Here is a 24,111-nt window from a genome sequence, read left to right on the forward strand (position 1 = left end):
TTGGGTATTATATTTTGTATCAGATTGTTTTGTGTATCCCGTAACTGCTTATTGTGGATACAAATGATTTTTACTACTTTCGTCCTTTAACCTTACTATTAGCTTTGTTTTTGGATTGTTTCCTACCTGTTGTGTGTGTTTGCCTTTAGCAGTGAGCTTTTCCGTTTTGTAATTTTCTTGTTTCTAGTTGTGGCCTTTTCTTTTCTGCCCAGGGAAGTTCCTTTAGCATTTGTTGTAAAGCTGCTTTGGTGGTGCTGAATTCTTTTAGCTTTGGCTTGTCTGTAAAGTTTTTGACTTCTCCATAAAATCTCAGTGAAAGTCTTACTAGGTAGAGTATTCTTGGTTGTATGTCCTTTTCTTTCATCGCTTTAAATATATCATATCATTCTCTTCTGTTGGTTTGAGTTTTGCTGAAAAATTTGCTGATAGCCTTATGGGAATTCCCTTGTATGTTATTTGTTACCTTTTCCTTGTTGCTTTTATTTTTTACAATATTGTATTGGTTTTGCCACACATCATCATGAATCCGCCACGGGTGTGCACATGTTCCCCATCCTGAACCCCCCTCCCAACTCCCTCCCCATACCATCCCTCTGGGTCATCCCAGTGCACCAGCCCCGAGCATCCTGTATCTTGCATCGAACCTGGACTGGCGATTCGTTTCACATATATTATACATGTTTCAATGCCATTCTCCCAAAGCATCCCACCCTCGCCCTCTCCCACAGAGTCCAAAAGACTATTCTATACATCTGTGTCTCTTTTGCTGTCTCGCATAAGTTATCACTACCATCTTTCTAAATTCCATATATATGCGTTAGTATACTGTATTGGTGTTTTTCTTTCTGGCTTACTTCACTCTGTATAATAGGCTCCAGTGTCACATACTCTCTCTTATCTTTGATTTCTGTCATTTTGATTACAGTGTGTTTTAGTGTATGCCTCTCTGGGCTAATCCTGTATGAGAGTCTCTGTACTTCCTGTGCTTGGGTGACTCTTTCCTTCCCCAGATTAAGAAAGTTGCAGCTAGTACCTCTTCTGATATGTTCTCAAAACCTTCTCTACTCCTTTGGTACCCCTGTAATGCAAATATTATCACACTTGTCCCAGAAATCTTTTAAACTGAGGTTTTGTTTGCACTCTTTAAGAGTGAAGTCTCTTATTTCTTCCAATCCTGTGGAGGTTTTGCAGTCAAGCTCCACTGGCTTCCAAGGCCAAAGTCCTCATTTCTTTTCATTCTTTTTTTCTCTTCAGGAGCAGTGATTTCTAAGCAGGAATACTGGAGTGGGTTGCCTCATTTTGTCTAAATTGCTGTTTGTATTTTTACGTTTGTTGTACGTTCATTGGATTTCTTGACCTTGGAAAAGTGACCCTCCGAAGGAAATGTCCAGTGTGTCCCAGCAGTGCAATCCCCTCTTGTCACAAGGTATTAGGGGCCAAGTAATTCCAGGGTAATGTCTGGCCTGTGTTTGTGAATTTGGCTTGCACACTGCAGGACCGTAATTTTTTTTGCTTCTAGTGTCTGCCCCCTGGTGGGTAAGGCTGGTCTATAGGCTTTGGAGTCTTCCTGGCAGGAGAGGCCAGTGTTTACCCTCTGTTGGTGGGGCTGAGTATTGGTCCTCTGGTGGGCAGGGCCTTTCTAGGGGTGTGTCTGGAGGCTGCTGTGTGCAGGAAATCTTGAAGTAGCCTGTCAGCTGATCAGTGGGAATGTGTTCCCACTCAGTTTTTTGTTTGGCTTGAGGTGTCCCAACACTGGAGACTACAGGCTTTTAGGTGGGGCTGGGTCTTTGTGCCAAAATATCAGGCTCTGGACGAGGCCCCACAGGTCAGTGTTTTCCAGTACGTTCACCAGCAGTGTTTGTGTCCCCAGGATGGGCCACATCCGCCCCGTCTCGCCAGAAGACACTCCAAAGATCAGCAGTGGATTCGACCCAGGCTACTATCCAGTTACTGCTTTTGCCCTAGGTCCTTGTGCACCCGAAATTTTGTGTGCACTCTTTAAGAGTGAAGTCTCTGTTTCTCCCAATCCTGTGGAGCTTTTGCAGTCAAGCTCCACTGGCTTCCAAAGCCAAATGTTCTGGGGTCTTTTCCTCCTAATGCCAGACCCCCATGCTGGGGGCCTTATGTGGGGCTCAGCATTCTCACTGTTGTAGGAGAATGTCTGTAATCTAATTGTACTCTAGTTTATGGGTTGCTTACTTTGGCGGGGGGTATGAGATTTGATCATATCACAGGCACACCCCTACTACCAGTCTTATTCTGGTTTTGTCTTTATGTCTTTAGTTGGAGAGACTCTTCCCTGGTAGGTTTCAGTTTTTTTTCGACAATGGTTGGTCTGCAGATTGTTGTGAGTTTGGTGAGCTTGTGAGAGGAGGTCATCTTATGGTTCTACTCTGCCATCTTGGCCCTTCTCTAGAAGTTTTAATTTTGATGAAATCCAATTTATCTTTTTTTTTTTCTTCTGTTCCTCTTACTTTTGGGGTCATATCTAAGAATCCATTGCTAAATCCTAGATCATTCAGACTTATTCCTTTGTTTTTTCTCTAAGAGTTCTACGATTTTAGCGCTAACATTTTGCACCAACTTGTTCCTAATGACCCCTTATTAGTTTTCTTTTTGCCTTCTGTTGAATTGGATGCTAGTGTATGGTATATTTGATTTCTTTTAATTCAGGGGATCTTTTGGATTCAGACTCCTTAAACAGTGTAATATAATGAGAATCAAAATTGTTTAAAAGTTACTGATTTTAAATTAACATACTAAATTAAGTTTTTTTGTAATAAAATATCCTTTGTAATAGCCCTATTCTTGATATTTTCTTTAAATTAGTAAGTCTTATATTATTGCTTTTTGTAAGACTATCTTGTTCTTTTTGTAGTTTTATATGTGAAAAGTTATGATTAAGATAAACTTTTGGCAAGGAAGTAGTTTAAATGTATGTTGAAGTCTGTCTGTCAAGAAATCTCAAGTTCAGAGTATTTTATAAATTATCCTGTTAGAGTAAACTAAGTCTTTAAAAATGAGGTTTGTTTGAAGCCAGGGCTAAAAGTATAGTTTGCTTCAAGACAGTAGAGATTATTAGTCTTTTTAGTGATAGTGCTGTTAATGTGCAACTAGTTTCCTGAACTGATTCCAATAGTGTGTTTTTTCCCCCTGCTTTTCTAAAATTAAAAGCAATCAATGTTTCTTGATTTTTAACATTGTAAAAGGAACATAGAATTTAGATAGAAACACCTTTGAGTTTAGGCTTCACTGTTATGAGCTGTATAATTTCGGTCAATTTTAAAAATCACTTTTCATTTTTCAGTTTACTGTTCTGTAAAAGGGGAATAGTAGAATTTGCAATAACAATATGTAAAAGGGTATTGTGATGAGTAACAGAAAGTGTGCAACCAGTTGCTGGGGTGATACTTCTTCCTTTACTATGTTGGTTGGTATCCATTTGGGAAAATAGAAACCACATATGGTATTTCTTTCTTTCCTTTTTTTTTTTTTACATATGGTGTTACTTATAGAAAGATTTTTATGCATTGATTTAGTTACGAAGTATTCAGAGAGTTGGAAGAAGGAAAAAAACCACAATGATGCCACCTAGAGATTATTCATCATGGGAAGGAGCTATTGTCCTTAGGGCTGCAGGACTCAGGGTAGATGTGACACCAGAGCCCCTAAGTGCTGCACTGTATCGTTCCCAAGCCAAGAAGTCAAAGCTCTCCTGCTTGTTGCTGACACTCCTGGATTGGTCCCTGATGCTGCTGAAAGTTGGAGTAGCTCAGTTGCTCACTAATGGCTGTGTCAGAACAGAAAGCGGAGAGAAAAGTGGCTTCTCTTTATCTCCTGCCTCTTAATCTAACATCAGATCCCATTTGTAGAACCTGACCTCTTAGCTTGCAGGGAGTTTGGGAAATACACTTCACAGATCTCTAGCTCTTGTCATCACAGAGGAGACGATTATGGAAGGGTGATATAGTGGTGAAAGCCAGTAAACAGTTGGCACACCAACCACAAAGACTATAATTTTGAAAACATTTTTAGTAGGTATATCATTACACAATCTTAACAATTTTTATCCTTGAAACCTTTTTCTGTGACTTTTCTTTTTCTCCTTGCACTCTGTATCGCACACATTAACAAAATATACCCCAGGTCCTTTGTCACCTCCAAGTCTAAACTATAAACGGCTACCACCTTTTGTTTAAGATTATATAACTTGTATCTCTGCTTCTCTTCTTTTACGATGCATTCTGTATACAGCAGCCAGAATGAACTTTTAAAAATACAAATTAATTCATACTACTTGGCTGCTCTGGCTCCTTATTATACTCAGAATAAAATCCTAACCAAGCCCTGTATGATGAGGCTCCTGCTGGTAACTTCCTGATCTCATCTCTACTCTGCCTGGTTGTAACCCTTTCCTTTGTTGTTCTTTGAACATGCCAATGTGATTCTCACCTTAGGACCTTTGTACTTGGTATCTGTTCTGTGCAGAACATTCTCCCTTCACATCTGTGTGTGATTGTTTCTCTATGACATTCCTTCTCTTTCTGTAGGCCTCTCTCACTGTAATAGATCACTTCCTCTATGAGAAGCCTTCCTTGACCACCATATGGTTGCATTCTGTCAATTTACCATCTTTTATGTGCCACATTAGAAGACACGCATACACACACCACATATATGTGTATGATCTTGTCCTTAAATATATATACTTACTTTATTGTCTGTCCTAAGTTTCATGACTGTTACATTTATCTCTTCTGTTGCTGCTCGGAAGACCTGGGTAGGAAGGAGTTACTCATGGCAGGGTTGAGGAGACTGAGATTATGATAACCCTTGTTTTATTTTTAAGTAATCAAATGGATAAAGATGTGTTAAATTGATGACAATTCAGGGCTCAAAGAGATACATAAAAATATTTAATATTCTTTTCTTTTATTGTTTTATGTACTTGAAAACTTCAGATCTCTGTTTTGACTATAATTCATGTTGCTTTAGAAAGATAGTTTGCAAACTATTTGTCTGTCTGTTGGCCTAGAGGTCTAAAAGCGATAGAGGTGAACTTGAATGTATTTACATATGTACTTATATGAATGTATATGTATATAGAGAACACTCTGTCTCATACTGCACTCAGATGTCTAGTGTCTTTCTAATTTTATTCCCATATTCCTTTTTAAAGCATCTCAGAAATTTTCTGCTAATAGCTGTAGGTATGAAATTGTGAGACTTTAGTTTACTTTTTTCTTTCTTTTTATAGTTGCTGTGCTCTCTGGCCTGTTTGTTTCTTGTTAACAAATACTTTTAATGTTTTCAGTAGGAGTGACCTCTGTATATTGAATCAGAATTTTTGTATTTGTGGCAAAAGTTTTTGACCCCATCGTAATGCTATATGTTTCACTTCAACTAGATAAAGATAGGGATGACACATACTTGTTTACTGTTTACTGTTGTCTCCTTGGTACTTGTGTAATTCTTATTCTGGGGAAGTAATTTAATATTTCTAAGCTTTACATTCTACCACTGTGTAATAAAGGGGCTTCACTAGATGACCTTTAATTGTAAAAATTCGAAAATTACAAAGTGCTAATTATTATAAGATTTAAATGTGATCTCAGCTATTTGTTAAAAATGTTGGAAAAGCCTAGTTGTAGAAAATGCTTTATTTTAGTAGTATATTCTGTTCACTGAAATTTTAATTACATAGCATTACAGGAGAAAGGAGGCTTTATAGAATAAGATAAACTGCTTTCTAAAAGGTAATAAAACTGGCATCTGCTTTCCATTCTACAGCCAAGCTCATAACACTTACGTCTTGGTGTATTAGTTTGTATCAGGATAAAAGGCTGGATGTTACAGAGATTTATGAATAACTTTGTGGGCTTAAATGAATGTTTCAAATAATCTAATCATTTGTGTTTTTAGCCAAGTAAAATTAAACATAGATTGGGCCTAGATTATCTAGTCATTTAAAAAATAAATTATTTGGATTCTTTTGTGATTTATTTTCTCTGTAAAAAATGGACAGTATTGTTCCTTATTCTTTATAGAATGAGAATTTCCTAGAGTTGCTCTTTAACTCATGTTTTTTTTATAAGATGCCAACTCATGACTTTTCCAAAGCAGGTCATACGTATTGTAGTACATGCTAGAGTTGATTTGACTACTGGTTGTTTTTCTGGAGCCCTGTTTATGTAACATTACTGATGACTCTTTTGAATTCTAATCTGCTGTTGGTATAAGGAGCTTAGACTATTGATTTGATTATTTGTCAAATGAAATTTTAAAGTTGAATTGTTGCATAAAACTCCATGAAAACGTGTGACCCTTTCTGGTTTTTTTTTTTTGTGTGTGTGTGTGTTTGGCTTTCCATATTGCACCTGTCTACTCATTTGCTCAATAGATGGTTTTAGGTAGTGAGAATGTAGTAGTTTGGTGTTTCTGTTCTCATCTCATGGCAGAAGTGGAAAAGGATGGTTGTGTTTGTATGAGACACTGGAGAGAACTGCTAGGGGACACGAGGTGTCATGCCCTGTCTGAGTGTTGGTGAAAAATATTTATTTCTTTTTTATGAGCTTATGTTAATAGCTATTTAGTAAATAATTTATTTTTTATAGAATTATGTTAAAATAAAACTTAAAGTGTTAGGAGAGATATTACATATTGAACGTGTTTCCATATATTTAAAAAATATTTTAATGAGAAACTTGAGCTGGCTTCCCTGAATGTACCTTTAAAAAAAAAAATAAGGTCTTATGTGTGAAATAGTTTCAAGCAGTTCCTGATCAAGAGTTAAAAATTAATGATCTTTTCAAGTTCTCGGCCATTTTCATTGATGAGGACTTTGTCTGCGTAGGTAGACATACTAATGAAAGGCAGATGAACATTACCCTTTGCACCTGATTGATAGGAATTGTTTTATCACTTGTAAGTGTAATTTAAATGATTTCATCACTTTAAATTATCCCTTAAAGGAACAATCATTCATTAAGTGGGATTGTTCTTTTTTTTTCTTTCATTGACACATGTAGTGTCATGTATTTTTTGGGTTAAGTTGAATGGATTTTGAATGAAATAATGACAGCTTTCCTGCAGGTAAATGGAGAAGTTGCTTTACCTATGAAACCCATTTACACATTTTAATAATTCTCTTTGTGGATTCATATTATAGCACTGAAAGTCCCTAATGACTCATTCTCAGCCTCTTGTTTACAACACTTTGAGTCCATAAAGATTGTTGGTACATGTTAGTTGTCAAAAATATCAAGGAATTGCTTGAAATAAGGTCATCCATCAGAATATAGAACACCAGTTAAGTAAGCCACCTTTTAAAGTCAATAACCGCTGCTGCTGCTAAGTCGCTTCAGTTGTGTCCAACTCTGTGCGACCCCATAGACGGGGGCCACTGTCTCTGGGATTCTCCAGGCAAGAACACTGGAGTGGGTTGCCATTTCCTTCTCCAATGCATGAAAGTGAAAAGCGAAAGTGAAGTTGCTTAGTCGTGCCCAACTCTTAGCGACCCCATGGACTGCAGCCTACCAGGCTCCTCCGTCCATGGGATTTTCCAGGCAAGAGTACTGGAGTGGGGTGCCATTGCCTTCTCCAGTCAATAACTAGCACTAAGCACATCTGCAAGTTGAAAGTTGTTCCTCCTAAATTTCTTGAATTCTATTTTTAAATCATAAACCCAGGCAAAATTCTCCCTTTGGACAGCTAGTATTGTGGGTGGGGGTTGGGGGGAAGTTGTACTGCACAGCATACGGGATCTTAGTTCCCTGACCAGGGATCAAACCCGTGCCCCCTGCACTGGAAGCAGGAAGTCTTAACCACTGGACCGCCAGGGAAGTCCCCAGAGAGTTGATATTATTGTCTCATGTCTATACAAAAAGCTGAAGATGAATGAAATGTTTTGAATGTTTTGCTTAGATTCATGCATCGTCTTCATGAAATTTAATTTGGAATTTATATCTACATGGAGCCTTTTACATATATGAGATCCTTTGTGAAATAATACACTAGTTGATCTTCACAACTCTCTAAATGGATTCTTAATGTAAATTTACATCCTGCTGTCTTAGTGGCCGCATTATCAGTAGTGCATACTTCCAAATTCATCTTCTTTGTTTTAAAGTTTTCTTTTTGGCATTTGAGTATTTCATCCCTAGGAATTTGTTTTGGTACTTAGAAAACCAATCAGTGTTCTTCCAAGATAATCTTAAACTCAGAAATTTTAATTGTTAATTTGAACAAGAATTATTAACATGTAGAATCGTCACACAGCAATGAAAACTTTGATGCCATTGTCTTCTGGTTAGTGATTATTACTGTGTTTACCTGGCATGCCGTCAGATGCATCTGTTAATTCTGTTATTTGAATGTGGCACATTTTCTGTTTCCTTTGCTTCTGTGGAAATTGCAAAGTTCTGACATTTTCCTTGTAGGTTGGTGTATTATGCAATTTTATGAGGCATTCTGGCTGTAGCTCTAGCTGTTAATTGAGTAACCTTTTAAGCAGCTTCTTAATCTGATATAGTTATAACTAATATCATAAAAGAACTTTGTTTCTTATTTTGTGTTTGCAGAAGTTTAAAGTACAAATCTTTCTGTATAAAATGGATATTTTGTATTGAAGTCTTGTACAATTTACTCCTGCCATTGTTTTATTTAATAACTTTTTCATATGCAGATACATTGTGGTTGAAGAAGAGAATTTTGTCATGTGTTTGCCTATGATTCTCAAATTGTGGTGCCTGGACCAGCAGCATCAGCAACACCTAAGGACTTATTAGAATGGTAGCTTCCTAGAGTCCATTCAGATCTACTAAATCAGAAACTCTGAAGCTGAAAGCCAGCAATATGTGTTTGAGCAAGCCTTGCAGGTGATTCTGACGTATTCTAAAGTTTGTGAACCACTTTTCTAGAGCATGGGTTGGCAAACTATGGCTTGCAGGCCAAGTCTAGCCTGTTGCCCCTCTGCCTTTTTCATATAAATTTTTGTAGGAACATAGCATTATTCATTTGTTTTTGTATTGTCTATGGTTATTTTCACACAATGGCAGAGATGAGTAGTTGTGACACAGACTACACGGCCTACGAGCCTAAAATGCTGTCTAGTTCTACAGAAAAAATGTGGTAACCTTTGCTCTCAAGACTATTTTTGTCCACTTCAGAGGACTGTATCTATCATGACATCCACTGAAGAGAGGCCCCTTTCTGCTCTAGTGAAAGTAATTTAGTGATTTAGCTACCTTGATGAATTCTTCTCAGTGGAGTGCTTGTAGGTTACAGTCCAGACTAGTTAAAATCCAGTCCCTGGGAGTAAGAACCAGCAATCCATAATCTTTAAAGCTCCACAGCACATGTCATCCCAGTGTGCAGCCCAATTTGAGAAACAGTGTGTTGCTTCCCCCAAACAAGCATTTGGACATCTCGGTAAAGGCAGGTTTCTGATAATGTAAGTCTGGGGTGGTTCTGAAGATTCTTCATTTCTGACAAGTACTCAAGTGATGTGGATAATGCTGGTTCACATCCAGGGAACTTTAAAAATATATTTCTGAGTCTCACCAGTTTTTATAATTATCTCAGCATCAGAGTATTTAAAAGTTCCCCAGGTTATAATACTGTGTGCAGCCATTTGAGAACCCCTGGTCAGAACAATTTGTCTCAATCTTGCCTGATAGCTCAGTTGGTAAAGAATCTGCCTGCAACGCAGGAGACCCCGGTTTGATTCTTGGGTGGGGAAGTTCCCCTGGAGAAGGGATAGGCTACCCACTCCAGTATTCTGGCCAGGAGAATTCCATGGACTAAGTCCATGCGGTCACAAAGAGTCAGACAAAACTGAGTGACTTTCACTTTCACTTTGAGTAACAGTCACCTAGTGAATTTCTTAAAGAATGCGGAAGAGTTCTATCCTTCTTTAACAAGCTGGAATCTTTGTATTTTCTGTTAGCTTTGCAAATGAGTTTGATTCATACCCAGCCAGTGACAAACCATTGCATTAGAGAAATGAAGAAAGGGAGAAAGAAGAGGTTAGATATTAATAAATGAATAAGTTAGGACAGGCAGAGAATGTAGAAAAACAGTAACACATAATAGATATTCACTTGCATATTTGGGACCTGTTTCTGATAAAACAAAGAAGAGTCGTCTTGATTGTTATAGGCCTGAAATAAGCAGACCTGATGAGACTTGAAAGATTCAGCGAATTCACAATGTCAACAGCCAAACCCCTGTGCCTATAGATTCTGGAAAGGACAGGAATGATTGTGTCATGCAGAATCATCAGAAGAGACTGCTGTGTTAGCTCAGTAATATTTAAATGGATCATGAAGACTTTGCAAAATTTTATTCTCGGCCAAGGGGACCTAAATGGTAAGAACTGGAACTAGTTCAAAGCTATCTATGGATGTGTAGCCTATTCTTGTGTTGTGCTAAACTTCCTAGAGTGCCTGCCATCTGTGTAGTGTATTTCAGCTTTCATCCTTTCCTGAACATTGCAGAGATAGTGTTGCTTTATCTTAGTACCGACATGAATGGGGAAAAACTTGAGTGTAAGCCATTGGTTTTAAGCAGTCATGATATTTATGCACTTTAGTAAGATCTTTTTATAACTAGCAGATCAGATGACACTGTTGATTACTTGTCATGCATATGTTGCTAGGAATAATGCTATTCATTTCCAAATAGGGAACTGAATCTCAGCTTTTGTGTTGGTAGCCCCTCACCCCCTCCCTGGCCAGAATCTGTCACTGTGACTTTATTATACCATCCCAGGTTTTGTGGTGTAGACCTGGAAGAGAAGCCCTGAGATGTACTTGATTCTGAGGATGAAACAAATTTTGTTTTTGGTTTAAAGTCCAGATAAGGTTTTTGGTGGTTGCTGAGTACTGTGGGTAAGATCTGAATCAGAACCCCCAACTAGTCAGGATAGTAGAACTGTACACAAGGAAAATGGGGAAATGAGGTAAAGGGCAAAATTTTAGGGAAGAATCTTGTACACTTCCTTGTCACCTAATTTCCAGGGACATTGACAAGACAAAGTCTTAAAGCTTTATGCTTTTAGCACATGAAAAGAAATGCTGTGAAGTCTAGCTTAGTGGGGTATAGATTAGTGCCCAATTGGGGCAGCTCTTTGCGACGTTTTGTGGGGGCGGGGTGGGCAGTTAGCTGTTAGATAGCTGAATGGCGTAAAATTCGTAAGTAGAAAACAAGAGTTTTACTCAGTTGCCCTTGCATTACAACATACTTTTCATTCTAATGGAGATGTTAAAAATATGTCAGCTAGATTATTGACATTTGCCTGAAAACTTCTCATTCTATCCAAATGTATATAAACTAGCTAAATGCTATATTTTGGAGAATTTAGATAGTTATGTTTCGTTATTTTAAAGCAACAGTAATAATAGATTCTATTTCTTTCTCTGAAATATATATATATATATTTTTTTAAACTGAGGAGTAATCGATATAACTGTGTATTAAAGTGTACAGTTTGATAGATGTTGACATATGTATTACTGCCATAAAATTGTCACCTCATTTAATTTAATGAACATAACAATTAACACCTCAAAAATTTTCTTGTGCCATTTTATAGTTCCTCCTTTTCAATTTGCCATGTCCTTATTCCTTGTCAGTCACTGCTGGCTGTCATTATTGATCAGTTTGCATTTTCTAGACTTATATGTAAATGGAATTTTTTTTGCTCTGATTTCTTTCTGTGTAATTAGTTTGAGATTCAGTCGTGGTTTGTGCATCAATTCCTTTTTTTTAAATTGCTTAATAATGTTGCATTGTGTAGAAGTATCAGGTTCCTTATCCATTCACTTATTGATGGATATATTAGTTATCTATTGCGATATAACAGATTTACTCCCAAATATAGTGACTTAAAACAACAAACATTATCTCATTGTTACTGGGCCTGGAGTCTATTTTTTAGAGAGATACAGCTGGGTGGCTCTATTTCAGAGTCTTTAATGAGGTCTTTGCTGAGACTTTCCCAGTGACTCAGCAGTAAAGAATGAACCTGCAGTGCAGGAGCCACAGGAGACATGGGTTTGATTGCTGGGTCAGGAAGATACCCTGGAGAAGTAAATGGCAACCTTTCTAGTATTCTTGCCTGGTAAATTCCACGGACACAGGAGACTGCGGGCTACAGTCCACGGAATTGCGAAAGAGTCGGACGCAACTTAGCAACTAAACAACTGTCATTTGAAGGCTTCACCACAGGGTCTAGAAGAGCCAATTCTAAGATAAAAATAGTGAAAGTATTAGTTGCTCAGTTGTGTCTGACTCTTTATGATGCCATGAACTGTAGCCCATCAGGCTCCTCTGTCCATGGGATTCTTCAGGCAAGAATACTGGAGTGGGTAGCCATTCTCTTCTCCAAGGGATCTTCCTGACCCAGGGATCGAACTCAGGTCTCATGTGTTTGGGGCTCCCCAGGTGGTGCTAGTGGTAAAGAACCCGCCTGCCAGTGGAGGAGACATAGGAGATGCAGGTTCAATCCCTGGGTTGGGAAGATCCCCTGGAGGAGGGCATGGCAACCCACCCCAGTATTCGTGCCTGGAGAATCCTGTGGACAGAGGAGCCTGGCGGGCTACAGTCCGTAGCGTCACACAGAGTCGGACATGACTGAAGCGACTTAGCACACATGCACATATGCGCAGTGTGTGAGAGTTCTAGTTGTCCCACGTGATTGCCAATACTTGGTATGGGTAGTCTTTTTAATTTTATTATGGCTTTAATTTGTGTTTATTATTAATAACCAGTGATCAGAAAAATCTTTTCAAGTGTTTATTTGCTACCCATGTATTCACTTTGGTAAAATACCAGATCTTTAGCTTATTTTAAAAAATTGAGTTATCTTCTTATTTCTTAGTTATAAGAGTTCTTTCTGCATTCCATGTATGTCTTTTGTCAGATAAGTGTCTTGAAGATACATATTTTCTCCCAGACTTTGCCTTTTTTATTTTTGTAGCTATAGCTTTTGAAGAACAACAGTTTTTAATTTTAATGAATTTATTGATTTTTTTTCTTTTATAATTTTCTTTTTTGTGTACTATTAAATGTTTTCCTAACCCAAGTTTACTAAGATTTACTCTGTGTTTAGTTTAGGTTTGTGATCCATCATGAGGTAATTTTTACACATGTTGCATGGTAAGAGTAAAGGTTCATTTTTGATCATAAGACTGTCCAGTTTTTGTTCTAGCATCATTTTCTCAAAAAATTATCTTTTCCTTATTGGCATCTTTTGTTAAAAACAGAAGTTGATCCATTTGTATGGATCATTTCTGGACTCTTGTTTTATTGATCTTACTTTGGCCTATTTTTAATACTGCAAATGCCTTGATTACTGTAGGTTTCAATAATGAGTCTTAAAATCAGGTAGGATAAGTATTCCAACTTTGTTCAATTTCTTTTCAAAATTAATTTGGCTATTGTAGGTCATTTACATTTAGATATACACTTTTTAAAGAAAGACACACGACACACACAATCTTAGTTCCCCAACCAGAGATTGAACCCATCTCCTGCAATGGAAGCATGAACCACAAGGGAAGTCCCATTTCCATATATATTTTAGAGTCAAGTATTAAACTTCTGTAAAATGCCTTACTGGGATTTGGAGTGAGATTTCATCGAATCTAGAGATCCACTGGGTGAGAATTGACATCTAACTAATAGTGAATTTTGTAATCCAGGAACACAGTGTATTACTCCATTTATTTAGGTTTTATTTCATTTCTCTTACCAGTGTTTTGTGGTCTTTATTGTACAAGTCATGCATACCATTTGTCAAATTTGTCCCTAAGCATTTCCTATTTTTTGGTGCTATTGTAGGTGATATTTTTGGAAAGTTAAAAAATAACAGTTTTTTGAACTGTTTGCAGTTGGTCATTATTGATGTACAGAAATAGCACTGATTCTTCTACATTGACTTTATTTCTACAACTTTGCTAAAGTCACTTATTAGTTCTAGTAGTGTTTTATGTAGTTTCTCTTTAGTTACATTTGTTTGTTTGTTTTGCTTTTTAGATCCCATGTATAAATGAAATCATATATTTTTCTTTCTCTGTCTGACTTACTTTACATAGCGTAGTACCCTCTAGGTCCATGCATGTTGTAGCAAATGGCAAATATTGGGAGTCCTAGACACGACAGTCAGACAGGAAAAATAAATGGAATCTGTACTGGAAAGGAAGGTGTTAAACTGTCAGTGTTTGCAGATGCCATATGATACTATGTATAGAAAATCCTAAAGGTACCACTAGAAAAAAAAAAATAAATAAAGGTGCCACCAGAAACTACTGGAACTTGTCAATGAATTCAGTAAAGTTGCAGGATACAAAATTAATATGCAGAAATCTGCTGTGTTTCTGTATACTAACATTGAAGTAATCTCATTTACAATTGCATCAAAAAGAATAAAGTATGTGGGAATAAGTCTAAGGAAGTAAAAGACTTCTACTTGGAAAACTATCAATGATAGTTTTGACAGTGGTAAAAAAATCTCTGATCAAATAAATAAAGGTGACATAAACAGCCTCATGGATTGGAAGAATTAATGTATTAAAAATAACCACTCTACCAGAGGCAGTCTAGAGATACAGTATAATCCTTATCAAAATCCCAAAGACATTTTTCACAGAACTGGGAAAAAATAATTCTAAAATTTATATCAAGTGCAAAAGACCGCAAATAACCAAAACAATCTTAAGAAGAAGGCTAGAGGTGTCACATACCTATATTTCAAACTATACTACAAAGCTACAGTAATAAAAACAGTATGTCAGTGACACGAAAACAGGCACATCGATCGAGGGATGAGAGTAGAGAGTCCAGAAATGAACCCACATTTATATGGGCAGTTACTCTATGGCAGAGGAGGCCTTTTTAATAGATGGTGTTAGGAAAACTGGGCAGCTATATACAAAAGAGTCAACTGACTGTATTCTCACACAATATACAAAAATAAAGTAAAAAATGGATTGAAGATGTAAATGTAAGACCCGAAACCATAAAACTTATAGAAGAAAATATAGGCAGTATGCTCTTTGACATCTGTCTCAGCAGTATTTCTTTTGGCTGTCTCTGCAGACAAGGGAAATAAAAGCAAAAATAAACTAATAGGACTACATCAAACTGGTGTTAGTTTCTCAGTTGTGTCGGACTCTTTGGAATCCTGTGGACTGCCAGGGTCCTTTGTTCATGGAATTTTCCAGGCAAGAATACTGGAGTGTGTTGCCATGCCCTTCTCAAGAGGATCTTCCTAACCCAGGGGTCAAACCCAGGTCCCCTGCACTGCAGGCAGATTCTTTACCATCTGAGCCACCAGGGAAGCCTACATTGGACTAAAAAAGCTTTTATATAGTGAAAGAAACCACTGACAAAAAGAAAAAGCACCGTGGTGAATGACAGGAAATATTTGCAAATGTTATATGCAACAAGGGATTAATATCCCCAATATTCAAGGAACTCATATACCTCAACATAAAAAACCCCCAAAACCAAAATACCCCAATAAAAAAAAAAGGTCATAGGACCTAAATAGACACTTTTCCAGAGAAGAGATACAGATGACCACCAGGCACATGAAAAGATGCTCACCACCGTTAAGGTATCAGGGAAATGCAAATCAAAACCAAAGTGAGGTATCACATCACACTTGTCAGAATGGCTGTTATCAAAAAGATAACTAACTAACAAGCGTTGGTGAGGATGTAGAGATGAGTGAATGCTTGTGTGCTGTTGATGGGAATATAGATTGGTATAGCCACTGTGGAAAACAGTAAGGAAATTTCTCAAAAAGTAACAGTAGAACTACCATATGGTCCACCAGGTTCATTCTTGGGTACTTAATCAAAGAAAACAAAAGTACTAATTAGGAAAAATATGCACCCCTATGATCATTGCAGTTGTATTCACAGTAGGCAAGATATGGAAGCAACCTAAGTGCCTGTCGATAGGTGAATGGGTCAAAAAAGGTGTGGTATATCTACTATGTGTATAGTGTATATGCAGGAATATTACCCAGCCATAAACAAGAATGGAACCTTGTCATTTGTGAGAATATGGGTGGACCTAGAGGGTACTAAAGTTATTTGCAAATTCGGTTGTAACAAAATTGATTCCTGTGGTGTACAGTTTTATGAGTTTTAACAAATGCATACAGTCAGGTCTCCATACCTCAATCAAGATACAGTTTCATTAATTCTGCTGCTGCTAAGTCGCTTCAATCGTGTCCAACTCTGTGTGACCCCATAGATGGCAGCCCACCAGGCTTCTCTGTCCCTGGGATTCTCCATGCAAGAATACTGGAGTGGGTTGCCATTTCCTTCTTCAGTGCATGCATGCATGCTAAGTCACTTCAGTCATGTCTGAATCTGTGTAACGCTATGGACAGTAGCCCACCAGCCTCCTCTGTCCACAGGATTCTCTAGGCTAGAATACTGGAGTGGGTTGCCATTTCCTTCTCCATTCATTAATTCTAGAAATACTGTTATTAACCATTGTTAGTCAACCTTCTCTCCCTTCCCCACCATTGGAAACTGTTTATAGTTCTGCCTTTTCTGAAATGTCATATAAATGGATTCATTTAGCTTGTAGCCTTTTAGATATGACTTATTTTACTTATCAAAATGCGTTGAGATTCATGTATGTGATTGCAGTTATTACTAGTTCTTTCTTTTTCTTGATGATATAGATATTGTATAGATACACCGTAGTTTGTTTCTCCAAGGAAATTTGGGGTGTATCCAGTTTTTGGCAATTAAGAATGAAACTGCTATAAATATTTGCATACAGATTTTGTTATGGACCTAAGTTTAAGGTGGATGAAGAAGGGGATGACAGAGTATGAGATAGTTGGATGGCATCACAGACTCAATGGACATGAGTTTGAGTAAGCTCTGGGATTTGGTGATGGACAGGAAACCCTGGTGTGCTGCAGTCCATGGGGTCGCAAAGAGTCAGACGTGACTGAGCGACTGACCTGAACTGAACTGAATAAGTGATATCATATATGTCTTTCTCTGACTTAGTATGATAATTTCTAAGGGCATTCAAGTTGCAGCTAACGACATTATTTCATTCTTTTTATGTCTGAGAAGTATTCCATTTATCCATCCATCTGTTGATGAATATTTAGGTTGCTTCCATGTCTTCACTCAGAGAAGGCAATGGCAACCCACTCCAGTACTCTTGCCTGGAGAATCCCATGGACAGAGGAGCCTGGTAGGCTGGAGTCCATGGGGTCGCTAAGAGTCAGACATGACTGAATGACTTCACTTTCACTTTCATGCATTGGAGAAGGAAATGGCAGCCCACTCCAGTGAATTCCAGGGACGGGGGAGCCTGGTGGGCTGCCATCTATGGGGTTGCACAGAGTCGGACACGACTGAAGTGACTTAGCTGCAGCAGCAGCAGCAGCAGCATGTCTTAGACTATTGTAGATGGTGTTGCTGTGAATATTGGGATGCATATCTTTTCAAATTAGATTTTTTTTCTGGAAATAGGCCCAGGAGTGAGATTGCTGGATCATATGGCAACTCTATTTTTAGTTTTTTAAGGACTCTCCATGCTTTTCTCTATAGTGACTGTACTAATTTATTTTTCTGCCAACAATGTCAGGAGGTTTCCCTTTTTTTCATACCTTCTCCAGCATTTATTATTTGTATACTTTTTAATGATGGCCATTCTGACTGGTGTGAGGTGAGATCTCACTGTAGATTTGATTTGCATTTCTCCAGTAGCTATCAATGCTGAGCCTCTTTTCAGGTACCTATTGGCCATCTGTATGTTTTCTTTGAAGAGATGTCTGTTTAGGTCTTCTACCCATTTTTTGCTTGGGTTTTTTTTTTTTGTCATTACTGAGTTGTGTGAGATGTTTGTATATTTTGGAAATTAAGCCCTTGTAGGGCACATTGTTTGCAAATTTTTTTCTCCCAATCTGTAGGTTTTTTCATTTTGTTCATGATTTCTTTGCTGTTCAAAAGCTTATGAATTTGATTAGGTCTCATTTGTTTATTTTTATTTTTATTTCTACTGCCTTGGGAAACTGACCTAAGAAAACAGTTGAGCTTCATTAGTTTTTGTCTTTCAAAGAATTTACCCATCTCATCTATTGAATTCATCAGCATAAAGTTGTTCCACAAATCCCCTGATTATCCTTTCTGAATACCCATAGGGTCTGTGGTGAAGTCCTGTCTCTCCTTATTGTAGGACATTGTGTCTTCTTTTTTCCTGATCACTTTGGCTGTTGTTGGTTTTGCTCAGCCATTAAGTCATGTCCAGCTCTGCGATGCCATGGACTGTTGCACTCCTGACTTCCCTGTCCTTCGATATCTCCCAGTTCAGTTCAGTATAGTTCAGTCGCTTGGTCGTGTCCGACTCTTTGCGACCCCGTGGACTGCAACATGCCAGGCCTCCCTGTCCATCACCAACTCCCGCAGTTTACTCAAACTCATATCCATTCAAATGGGTATATCTTTCCTTTTCTCCTTTGCCTTTCACATCTTTTCTATTCTCAGCTCTTTCTAATGCCTCCTCGGACAACCATTTTGCTTTTTTGCATTTCTTTTTCTTAGGGATGGTCTTGATCCCTGTCTCCTGTACAATGTCATGAACCTCAGTCCATAGTTCATCAGGCACTCTATCAGATCTAGTCCCTTAAATCTACATTTACATAAAACCTAGCAATATCAACCCTAGGTATTTGCCCATACAGATTTCTTTGCTCAAATTGATGTCCAGTGAGTCGATGATGCTATCTAACCATCTCATCTTCTGCCGCCCTCTTCTCCTTTTCCTTTCAATCTTTCCCAGTATCAGGGTCTTTTCTAATGAGTCAGCTCTTCACATCAGGTGGCCAAAGTATTAGAATATCAGCTTCAGCATCAGTCCTTCCAGTGAATATTCAGAGTTGATTTCCTTTAGATTAACTGGTTTGATCTTGCAGTCCAGGGGACTCCTAAGAGTCTTCTCCAGGACCATGATTCAAAAGCATCAATTCTTTGATGCTCAGACTTCTTTATGGTCCAACTCTCAAATCCATATGTGACTACTGAAAAAACCCTATCTTTGACTGTATGGACCTTTGTTGGCAAAGTGACGTCTCTGCTTTTTAATATGCTGACTTTAGCTCTGAGTTTATCTATTTCAGATCTTAAAAAACTAGCTTTAGGTTTCATTAGGTTTTGGCTATTGATTTCCTGTTTTCTATTTAGTTACCTTCCAATATGATCTTTATTATGTCATTTCTTCAGCTTAACTTGGGTTTAATACTTTGGGATTAACATTATACAAAACCTTTTTTCCTTTAAAAGTGAATTTGACAGATTTTGAAACCCTGTACTCAACCCAGACTGTGCGTGTGTGTTTGGCATTTAGACAAGGACATAATACTTTGCTTCTAGCCAGATTCCATAAAGATTGAAATATTTTGATGCTGTTTTTAGTTAGTTGAAGGACATAGGATTTTCTTTTTGTTTTGAATAGTGATTTTTCTGTCTGTTTATCTGCTGTGTTTCAAATTCTGAATGAAGTATATCTGTAAATTATGAAAGTACTTGACATTTCCATGCCAAGTCTTATGAAATTTACCACACGTAGAGTTAAATATATGTGGCATCCGTTAAGTGGTGTAAAATATTTTTGTAAGAAATAAAATTTTATCCTCATTTTTAATCTTAGCAATCATTTAAGGGCTGTATATACTTAACTCAGAATGTAAGACATTTAAATCCACATGTCTTCCCAAATGAGAAATCGCTAAGGTATAAGGAAGTTCTGTTGTTTTCATTTCTTATGTTTTAGTATATTAGAATAAGAAATTCCTGTGGTGGATAGAGTAGAATTTGTATTAGTCTTTTAGGTTGTCTTCTAAAGCCTGAGTTAGAATCAAGATAATAAATTGCTTAATTGATTGAAAATTATATTTAAGTATTAATACACGTTTGATTTACTCTGTAAATAGTAATTTTTTTTTTAACAGATGAAATTGGCCTGAGAATCAGTTTCTTTTTTAAGTACTTATTTCTTATGCAGTGTTCAGTAAGAAGTGTAGGTATTATTAGAATTGGAATATTGTTGGAGGGATGTAACATTTATAGAACTACATGAAAATTTTTTTCTTTGTTTACTTTTTTAATTGTTTAATGTTCCTTTTCTTGTAGATCCTATTTGACCAAACCCAGAGATCAATTAAGGCACAACTTCAGAACTTTGTTAAAGAGTAAGTCAATTTCAGTGAAAAGAAAAGAAAAGCAGCCAAGATTACATCTGGGAGTTATCATTTGAGAGAACCTAGAATCATACTTTCAGACTTACTAAAAATGTGGGAGTTTTTATTTGTTTTTTGCTTTGTGAATTTTATGTTCCATTTTTTTCTGAATTACTCTGTAAGAAATCAGATTTCATGCTTTTCCATGAATAACTTATGCTATGGAATTTGTATTCAGGATACATAGCTCAAACTGTTAATAGATAAAACAAATTTTTAATGTAAATAAATAATCTGATGACCTTTAAAAATAAAAGCAGATCCCAAAAGTTGTTGAAATACCATCAGTTATTCTAGTTATCTCCATATAGGATTTTCTTTGTAGAGAAGATAATAGCATGTATGAGAATGAGTTATGAAGGTGCATAATAAGTAATGAAAACAAGCCTTTTGTGTCACAGTCATCACATTTTGTGTGTGAAATAAAATGAAACTGGAAATAGAAAAAATCTGACCTTTCCAGGTATGGATGTTTGTCTTTTCTACATTAATAATTTCAGTTTTCCTCTTTTAATTCCTGACTGAGAATATATTATATTACATATAAGGTTGATTAGGATACAGTATTCAGTTCAATTCAGTTGCTCAGTCATGTCTGACTCTTTGTGACCCCATGAACCACAGCATGCCAGGCCTCCCTGTCCATCACCAACACCAGAGTCTACCCAAACCCATGTCCATTGAGTCGGTGATGCCATCCAACCATCTCACCCTCTGTCATCCCCTTCTCCTCCTGCCCTCAGTCTTTCCCAGCATCAGGGTCTTTTCCAATGAGTCAGTTCTTCACATCAGGTGGCCAGAGTATTGGAGTTTCAGCTTTAACATCAGTCTTTCCAATGAACACCCAGGACTGATCTCCATTAGGGTGGACTGGTTGTATCTCCTTGCAGTCCAGGGGACTCTCAAGAGTCTTCTCCAACACCACAGTTCAAAAGCATCAATTCTTTTGTGCTCAGCTTTCTTTATAGTCCAACTCTCACATCCATGCATGATCACTGGAAAAACCATAGCCTTGACTAGACAGACTTCTGTTGCCACAGTAATGTCTCTGCTTTTTAATATGCTGTCTAGGTTGGTCATAACTAATACAGGTATTACAAGCTATAAATAGTGGCAGAGCTCATAATGTACTTCTATCTTAGTAGATTAGAATTTGTTGTACTGGAGGTGATCTCTTGCAGGTTGTTTATAAATTATTTCATAAAATACTAATATTCAGAATGTCCTTATAGTATATATACATGAAAATTTATCACTTCCTATAAAGAGTTTAAAGTCTTTGCTAGGCATATTTTATTATTGTTGTTATTTTAAAGTTATTTGTCTTCAAGTTATTTTGCCTAATTCCCTGGTAGAGGAAGTAAAAGCAAAGAGATGTTATGTATTTACCTAAGGTCATTAATGAATGGAGGTTTCAGATTTTCAGACTGTTACCCTTTACTGGTACATAATTCTTTTAGAGGGCTTCCCAGGTGGCTTATGTGTGGTCAGTCATGTCTGACTCTTTGTGACCTTATGGACTGTAGCCCACCAGGCTTCTCTGTCCATGGAGTTTTCCAGGCAAGAATGCTAGAGTGAGTTGCCTTTTCATTCTCCAGGGGATCTTCCTAACTCAGGGATTGAACACTTATCTCTTGTTTCCTGTGTTGGCAGGCAGGTTATTTATCAGTTGAACTACCAGGGAAGCCCTCTAAAAGAATTATGTACTACTCCAGTACTCTTGCCTGGAAAATCCCATGGACGGAGGAGCCTGGTAGGCTGCAGTCCATGGGGTCGCTGAGGGTCGGACCCGACTGAGCGACATCACTTTCACTTTTCACTTTCACGCATTGGAGAAGGAAATGGCAACCCACTCCAGTGTTCTTGCCTGGAGAATCCCAGGGACGGGGGAGCCTGGTGGGCTGACGTCTATGGGGTCGCACAGAGTCGGACACAACTGAAGTGACTTAGCAGCAGCAGCAGCAAAGGGTTATAGTATCCATTTCAATAGTCTGAGCTTCCCTGATGGCTCAGATTGTAAAGAATCTGCCTGCAATGTAGGAGACCTGGGTTTGATCCCTGGGTTGGGAAGGTCCCCTAGAGTAGGAAATAGTAACCCACTCCAGTATTATTACCTGGAAAATCCCATGAACATAGGAACCTGGTGGGCTACAGTCTAGGGGATCAGAAAAAGTTGGGCACGACTAAGCACGCAGTACACACAATTCTTTTAGAAAGCATTTTATGTGTGTATTTTAAAAATGTATTCCTGCCTTTGGCCTACTAATTTTCTTGAGTAAGAAATGAATGTTGTTTCTTTAAATGTGGTCTGTACCTTTGTAGGAAAAGGCAATGGCAACCCACTCCAGTACTCTTGCCTGGAGAATCCCATAGACAGAGGAGCCTGGTAGGCTGCAGTCCATGGGGTCGCTAAGAGTCAGGCATGACTGAGCATCTTCACTTTCACTTTTCACTTTCATGCACTGGGGAAGGAAATGGCAACCCACTCCAGTATTCTTGCCTGGAGAATCCCAGGGACAGAGGAGCCTAGAGGGCTGCCGTCTGTGGGGTCGCACAGAGTTGGACATGACTGAAGTGACTTAGCAGCAGCAGCAGCAGCATACCTTTGTAACGTATACTGTTTCCCAGTGGCTCAGGTGGTAAAGAATCTGCCTGCCAATGGAGGAGACTCTGGTTTGATCCCTGGGTTGGAAAGATCCCCTGGAGAAGGCTGCCCACTCCAGTACTCTTGCCTGGAGAATCCCATGGACAGAAGAACATGACAGGCTCCAGTCCATGGGGCCTCAGAGGAGTTGGATAGGACTCAGTGACTAAAACAACAAGAGGACCACCCATAACAGGAAATCAAGGACTTGTCTTAAGAAAATCCCTTAGATTTCTAGAGCTTATCCCCCAAACACAAAGAATTATAATTTCTGGGAGAGGATCTTTGGAACTTGCATTTTTTAACAAGTTCCCTGTGGTATATACTATTGTTTAAAAAATCATTTGATTAGATATTGGTGCATGTCCCAAAATTTGTCTTTTGAAATAACAAATTAACTTTGCTTTTTTGTTTCTGTAATGTTAATTTGATAATTCATTTTTTAATTTGAATTGTATAGATTTAAGTCAGGAAATGCTAGCTGACTATATTAGGGAATATTATGTGCTCATAGACTATGTATTAATTGGAAGAACTATTGAGTATCATTGCAAATAAACGAAAAAATATGGAAACATAAGAATAAATTTTTAAATGTTGTTTTGCTGAAGTGTTTGATCCAGAAAGTTTTATAAAAATTTCACTATTTTAATTTTTTTAGAGATCTCAGAAAATTCAAAGATGCCAAGAAGCAGTTTGAAAAAGTCAGTGAAGAAAAAGAAAATGCATTAGTAAAAAATGCTCAAGTGCAAAGAAACAAACAGCATGAAGTTGAAGAAGCCACAAACATCCTGACAGCAACAAGAAAATGTTTTCGACACATAGCCCTCGATTATGTACTTCAGGTTTGTTTATTATGTTTTCAAAAATTGCTTACTAAACACGTTGTTGGGCTTCCCTCATAGCTCAGTTGGGTTGCAGGAGACCCAGGTTTGATTCCTGGGTCAGGAAGATCCCCTGGAGAAGGAAATGGCAATCCACTCCAGTATTCTTGCCTGAAAAATCCCATCGACAGAGGAGCCTGGAAGGCTATAGTCTATGGGGTCGCAAGAGTCGGACGTGACTTAGTGACTAAACCACCACCACCAAACATGTCATTTTTTTTGAGTGATTGCATTGAAGGGAATAAATTATGCTATTTCTTTTTGTTTAAAATTAAGCCATGTCCTTTTGTGAAAAATTTTCT

The 24,111-nt window shown here is 37.8% G+C and overlaps 1 protein-coding gene across 6 annotated transcripts in view; it reads left to right on the plus strand.

Moving 5' to 3' along the window:
- Positions 1–24,111, plus strand: part of ACAP2 (ArfGAP with coiled-coil, ankyrin repeat and PH domains 2) — a 161,870-nt gene that overhangs the window by 79,208 nt on the left and 58,551 nt on the right. For all 6 annotated transcript variants that reach the window (XR_001917891.1, XR_001917892.1, XM_018046482.1 and 3 more), the window contains exons 5-6: positions 20,175–20,233; positions 23,587–23,770. Coding sequence is in view for 4 of the 6 variants with exons in the window: in XM_018046482.1 (XP_017901971.1) it covers positions 20,175–20,233; positions 23,587–23,770 (243 nt within the window). In the remaining 2 variants the exon portion in view is untranslated. The remainder of the gene's footprint in view (positions 1–20,174; positions 20,234–23,586; positions 23,771–24,111) is intronic.

Source organism: Capra hircus, chromosome 1, assembly GCF_001704415.2.
Source record: "Capra hircus breed San Clemente chromosome 1, ASM170441v1, whole genome shotgun sequence".
Lineage (NCBI taxonomy): Eukaryota > Metazoa > Chordata > Mammalia > Artiodactyla > Bovidae > Capra > Capra hircus.